Source organism: Limulus polyphemus, unplaced genomic scaffold, assembly GCF_000517525.1.
Source record: "Limulus polyphemus unplaced genomic scaffold, Limulus_polyphemus-2.1.2 Scaffold10058, whole genome shotgun sequence".
Taxonomy (NCBI): domain Eukaryota; kingdom Metazoa; phylum Arthropoda; class Merostomata; order Xiphosura; family Limulidae; genus Limulus; species Limulus polyphemus.
In genome coordinates, this window is record NW_013675668.1 from 5,961 (window position 1) to 12,932 (window position 6,972).

At 28.6% G+C, this 6,972-nt stretch overlaps 1 protein-coding gene across 1 annotated transcript in view; it reads left to right on the forward strand.

Moving 5' to 3' along the window:
* The window catches only part of LOC106476210 (inositol hexakisphosphate kinase 3-like), a gene marked incomplete at its 5' end in the record, with an annotated part of 5,344 nt that extends 1,586 nt beyond the window's left edge, over positions 1-3,758 (forward strand). The window contains 2 exons of the mRNA XM_013936876.2: positions 465-640; positions 2,229-3,758. Coding sequence (XP_013792330.2) covers positions 465-640; positions 2,229-2,846 — 794 coding nt within the window. The remainder of the gene's footprint in view (positions 1-464; positions 641-2,228) is intronic.
* Between the last annotated feature and the right edge of the window lie 3,214 nt (positions 3,759-6,972).

Genomic DNA, 6,972 nt, shown 5'->3' on the forward strand with positions numbered 1-6,972 from the left:
AATCTATTTTTGTTTTTTAACTTACACTCTTCACTTAACTGTACAGTTGTACACAAGTCAATGAATTGATTTAATTTTTTACCTTCATGCTCTTCACTTACACTTCACACTTGTATGCAAAGTAATAATTTTTTTATTATTATTATTATAGAAAAACTTATTGCTTTTATTTTGTGGTTTACAGCATTGACCCAAATGAATTTTACCATAAAAAAAAGTGCTCAAGTTCTGATATTGTCATGAAAATGTTTGGTAAAAATAATGACTTAGAATCTTAGGAACATTTCAATTTACACTTACAACTTTAAGCTAGAAACAAAGGTTATACAAATACCCAATATTAATCAGAAAGTCATATTCATGTCTTTTTTTCCTACCAACAGCCTTTTCCAAAATACATGAAAAACCAAACTTATAATCTATTTAAGTTTTGAGCATTTTACTTACAACATATCATTCTTCAGAATTCATTCTGTTGGAGAACCTGACAAGTAGGTTTAAATACCCTTGTATATTGGATCTAAAGATGGGTACTAGACAACATGGAGATGATGCCTCACTTGCTAAGCAGAAAAGCCATGAAGCCAAAGTTGCTCTCTCTACATCAGGAAGTCTGGGTGTCAGAATTTGTGGCATGCAAGTAGGTATAGATATTGTCGTATGGCAAATATTCTATAGACATTCTTATAGGAATTGTAGTATCTTTCAAGTTGACAAAAATAATTTCATTACTTACTCTGAAGAAATATCTCTCCTATTCATTCTGTAGTGTATTGGAAATTATTAAAATGGTTAAAGGTATTGAAATAGACTAAATCATGGTACCAAATTCATAGATACAGTTCACAATCCTTTTATGGTGTTAATGCTTTTTTTTTTTCATTCAGATTTTTCTGAATCAACACTGTTTGAGGCACACTTTTATATTGATAAAATCCAATCAATATTCTATTCCATGAATAAAAGTTTTTAACACACATCTATAGTAAAACTGAAACTTTAGATTTTAATTAAATTGACCCTTATCCCTAAAATCATCCATTTTTTTTAATATTTTATTATTATTAATACTATTCACTATGTGTAGGATCCACATTTTGTATCATCTTGTGCTTTTGTGAAGAATTGCCCAAAAAAAGAGGATGAAATCACTTTCTTTTTATGTAAAGTACACAGTAGACTAGCAGTATTTAGTGGGATTAATTATAATAAGAGTTAATATTTAATATTATTTTGTTTAAATGTTATTTATTTGCCTCATATGTTAAGAGACACGCTGTAATCAATAAGCTCAAGGACATACAAACAATTCATGTATAAATAATTTAAAAAGCTGATGGAGATCCATGTCAGTAATAATAGGGTGAAACGTCCCAACATTCTAGTTCCTAATTGTTTTCTAACCAAAATTTACTCTGTTTTTTTTGTTATTCTTCTTACTGTTGTTAGCTTGTAGATAAGCAATTTAAGTTTGTAATAATAACAAGCAGTTTTGTTATATGAAATTGAGTTCTTAGAAGCATATTGAATAAATTATGAGAATATTTATAATAGTTCAATTAAAGTTTAGATATTTAATTAGATATATTAGCTTTTAAATAGTTTCCTAACCAAGTTATAAAGAAATATAGTTTGAACATCAGTAGTGATGTCTAATTTTTGTCTTGCATAAAATAATTTGAACAAGAAACAATATTGATAGACATGTGTAGCTATTATACTTGCTTCTGTACAATGGAAAATAATTTTTCATAAGTTAAAATGTACTTGTTTAATAGAAAATCACGTTACACTAAATTCTAATTATTCTTAGTAATATTGGCTGTTTCAGTATGCTCTTTCAAATGTGTTCATAATAGTTTTAATCTTTGATTTGTCAGTAATACAGATAAGTCAGTTTTAGTATTTTAAAAATGTATTAGTTAAGATAATACATATAAAATTTAGCATAAAGCACCTAAATATTGCCTAGCAGGACATCTAGTGATCTGAGCAATATCTTTTGCTGGTTATTATGTGAATTGTCTACAAGAAACTTTCCTAAGTTTGGTACCCAAAGTAGCTGTAAAATGTAATTTCATCTATAATTTATTCTTGTATTTACAATCACAAGAATTTTTCTAACAAGAACAACTATACATATTCTAACTTGGTAGTGTTTGGTTCAAATAGATATTATAGTTTTCCTTTTCCATCTTTGAAGTTTTTTGTGGAACTGTCTTATTCAGGTTTATCAGTTGAGTTCAGGCCGGTTTCTTTGTCACAACAAATATTATGGCAGGAGCTTGACAGTGGATGGATTTAAACAAGCTTTCCGCAGGTTTCTTCATAATGGTCAGCATGTCCGTTTGGATGTCATTCCCTTATTACTAGATCGTTTAGATAAATTATACACCGTTATCGAGCATCTTGACACATTCCGCTTTTACACTAGTTCTCTTCTTGTTATTTATGATGGCAAAGAAACTCGGGATGTCACTTCCTGGAATGGGAACCAAGATGCAGGTAGAGTGGTTCATGACCAAATCCAAGGTAATGGCAATGACTACTTGAACGATGATTTCAGTGAGTGTGAAAGGTCACTTAAAACTAGAGAAAATTTGGGAGCTTGGGGCAGACCATTAGATAGTTGTTATACAGACATCACTCAAACTCTTTCTTCTTCCCTTCCATGGGAGAGAAAAACTATGTGTCCTATTGATGTGCGTATGATTGATTTTGCACATTCCACCCATTGTGAACTCCCAAGTGATCGTAGACTTCATGAAGGACCTGATGAAGGATACCTTTTTGGGCTTCAGAACGTGATTGCTTTACTAAAAACAATTTTACAAGAAGAAGGGTGATTAATGTTTTTTTTATGAAACCCAGAAACCAGTGAGAAAGATAAGCATGGTGTTCAAATTCTGAATTGAGATTTCTTGCCTGTGTCTCCTCACTCTCGTTCAGGCCACTCCAAGAATAACTGTGAAAAATAATCTATGTAAAAAAAACAAAAGATATTCATTACAGAATTATTGGTACGTATTATTCTAAATCTATGTGTGGAAAATAAAATGTTTTTCCTTAATAAAGAAGAGTGTAGATGTATCTTATAAATTGGTTTAATTATGATGATCAAATTATAGAAAACAAACTTATGACCTAAAATTAGCCTCTATGAAACATTTGCCTATATAAATATTGATTGTTATTTATTTGTTTTATTGAGTGCATGGAGTACTTATTACATGTATCTAAAGTTATATATGTCTCAAAGTCATTTGTACTGACTCTAAGTTAGATAGTTAATATCTGAAATTAAACGTTTTATTGATTTGGCATCAAAATGACATCTACAATAAAACATTTGTTTTTGTTTCCTTGTCAGAGTTTTAAGATGTGAACTATTAAAATCAGAAGTGCTTTTGTTTGAGGCAGTGTTCAAACCAAAGTAGTTTTGAAAGTTGAAACATTTAATAAATTCCTAAATAACAGTAACAGATAAAATTAAACTTCCCCCAAAACTGATCAAAGAATGTTTTTGTAATTGTTTTTTATATTTATATTTATTTATTATGTACAGAATCATAAAGATCAAATTCTTGCATAGATACATGTTTAAAGTTGCTTATTCTACTGAATATTTAAAATAATTCATACGTCGTACTTTAGAAGAGTGTTGGCTGAATGAAAAATAGAAATTCCCACGTATTGTTTGAAAAATTCTTGGGCAAGACATTCTATGAGCTTTCACCATTTACATACAAGTCGTTTTTACTGAGGCAACATCATAATAAAACGAGGAATTATAGCTTTAAGTTGTGGTAATATTTCAGTTTATTTATTACAGGTATTTCAAATTGTTAGCCTGTTAGATGTATCTGTGTGACACAATGATATTCAATAATAATATGTGGGCATTATTGAAAAAACAAAATAGTTATACTTAGAAAATGTGCGTGATTGCTTCTAAACATTTCTATAAAAATTGTTTGTTAATTTAATACACTGATAAAAAATATGAAGAATAGAGTACTCATAAAGAGGAGCATCACTGCTGTACATTTTGTTAATTTTCTTCAAAACACTTGAAGAAAAAAATATGTTGTTTAACATGTGCATAAGTCATTTCATCCTAAAAAATAGGGAAAACTTGCATTCTTTCCATTGAAAGAAGCATGCTAAAACTTCCATGCTATTATCAGTTTTTTGTGTTTTTTGTTACTTGATTCTGATATAGATGTACAAGATATTTAGAAAATCGTATTCCAAAAGAGAGAGAGAGAGGGTAAATCGTAATGATATCTGTCTTTCAAATACATATTCTTTATTTTTTAATATATTAGGTCTAAAATTTAAATTAAGCATTTATGTAATGTTTTATTAAAATCTATTCAAAATATTTTTTTAAAGCTTCATCCCCAAAAGGTATTGGCATAAACCTGAAATTTTGCTGGTTTACAAGTTCAGTGAATTTGTTTATGATGATTTAATGTATTTTCATTAAATTGTGTCAACATTCGTTTGACTTATTAAGAATAACACATTTTAAAATTTACCAGACAGAATAAAGTTCATATAATTAACTGATCAGTGGTTTTTACTGTGTAATAATATTAGGTGAAGGTTGTATTGTTGATTTGCAATACATTGTTACACCTAAGTATACTAATCTTTGGCATTAAAATTTCTTCACATATTGGAGGAGGTAGTTCTGAAGTGTAAGAAAGTACAACTTAAAAAGTCTCAATTGGTATTCTGAATTGAAGCAAAGAGCATGTGCACTACTTGAGATTTTTTACAAAATATTAAAAGCTGTTTTATTCACATGTTATGAGGTTTTTTGATAGGAATATCCTAGGCCCTGACTGACGAGAAAGGTTTGAAAGGTACTATAGTTTACTCATGGTGTGTATTTATCTTTTTAGCTCAGTTAATATATCTTCAATCTTTTATAATGACTACTTTCCATGAACTATTGTTGTTTATGATTTTATATGTTGTTAAATTTTTGTTAATTGTTTAGCACTGGTGTAGTTACAATAGTAATACAAGCACAAACATTAATAAAATCTCACAGTTTGAATTTTAGATTAAGGTGAGAGGATATAAAGGTATGAAACTTTAACATCTTTGAAGTTCACAAGTTTTAATTTAAATTGATTAGTAAACATCATGATTTTGGCCTGCCAAAATATTTTTTATAATCGGGAATGTTTTCGTAAATTATTTTTGCTGGTATTTTGTCAATTTTTCATGAGGTGATAACTTGTAAGGTGAACTTTATATTTTCTCTGTAATTATTTTAACTTTTTAATTTTTAATTAGGATGACTATTTTTTTTTCTATGAGTAATTGTTTAGCAGTAGTTACTTGTTTACAATGACAATTTTGAGCTGTCACTACAAGCCAGTTGTGGGGTACAACAGAATTTCAAGCACCCAAAAATTATGAGCTGTCTGATAATTTTCTCTTAATACGAACAAATTATTTTTGTTTCTTTTTTCAAATAGCCAGTGAAATTTGGAGACCTACATTGTCTTAGATATTTTATAACAAACGTCTTTGTGATACAGAGTGTTCTTTAGTGTTAATAACTTTACATTATTTTTAACAAATGTTGTGTTTCAAACTTAACTCCTTGGGATAAAGGACGTTCTTTACACAGCTGTTATTTGTAGTGCAATATATAACTGTTATTTTAATGCTTTATGAAATTCAAGTTTTTTGGTTTTTTTTTTGTGAACGCTGATAGTGAACTAAGGTGTTGAAGATTAAAATGAACCAAATTTTGGAAATTCAGGTATCTTGATGGTAAAAAAGATACAGATTCTTGTGAAAAAAGAAAATTTCAGCAGCTAAGAAATGGAAGTGAGCTACTAGTACATTCTAGCATTTGTTTATTGTATTTTTACCATGTTCCATAGCTTTTCTTTCAGAGTTTACACTTAGAAGTATTTCTTTGTCACTTACATTATTTTCAGAATTTTGTGGGTTGCTCACAAAATGGCTAGAACAAAAGCCACAATCATTTAATTAACAAAATTTTGTATAATTGTTAAATCTCTAACGGTGTAGATTGATACTAGTCTTTTAAATTTTTTAGGTTAGCAACAAAATTAAATTCTGATACTTGGAAATGTTCAACTCGCCCAAATGGTTTTGTTGATAATTAAAAGATGCAAATCTCCTTTATGTGTGAAAATTTTTTAAGGTGGCTCTAAAACCTTTAGATTAAATGTTTGATATTACTTTTGGCCCCAAAATTAATAGTATTTCAGAAAAAACTTGAAGTTACCAGTATTATGCGAGGTCTTAAAATTAATAAAATTTCACTTTTCTTTACGATAAATGTTTGATACCTCATACATTTCAAGGCTTAGCCAACATAATAATATTTTCATTAATCTAGCACTTATGTTCTACATTTTTATGCATGTATTGGTGAGGCTTTGTGGTTGGAATATCATAAAATTTATTTATATATATTATGCGAATCATGATAAAATGTGAAAATTATTTATATTGTCATTTGTAACTTAGTGCAGAACTAGTTTTTACATAAGATTTGTAACTGTTCGTCATGGTGTATTTTGTCCAAAAGTAGAAGAAAAATGCCAGAAATCTTCACATTGTGTATTATAATTTTTTTCCATATAGATTTGAACAATTGTTGTATATGTAGTTTAATTTGTAAATAAAATCATTGTAGTAATATCAACAGAAGGTGTGTTTGTAAAAACAAATACTTTACTTAACATAATAGTACCTAATTAAGTATTAGCTCATCAACAAAATAATGTCGCTTTTTTTAAATGAAAAAACCCAAACAATTTGAATATCAAACCATTTATAAATGAAATAGTCCCCGTTCGTATCGATGATGTTTTTCCATCTTACAATCAGGTTGTTAATGCCCTGATTAAAGAAATCGCTTTGCTTTGAAGCAAAAAACATGTCGATCTCCTCTAACACCTTCCACATTTGCAT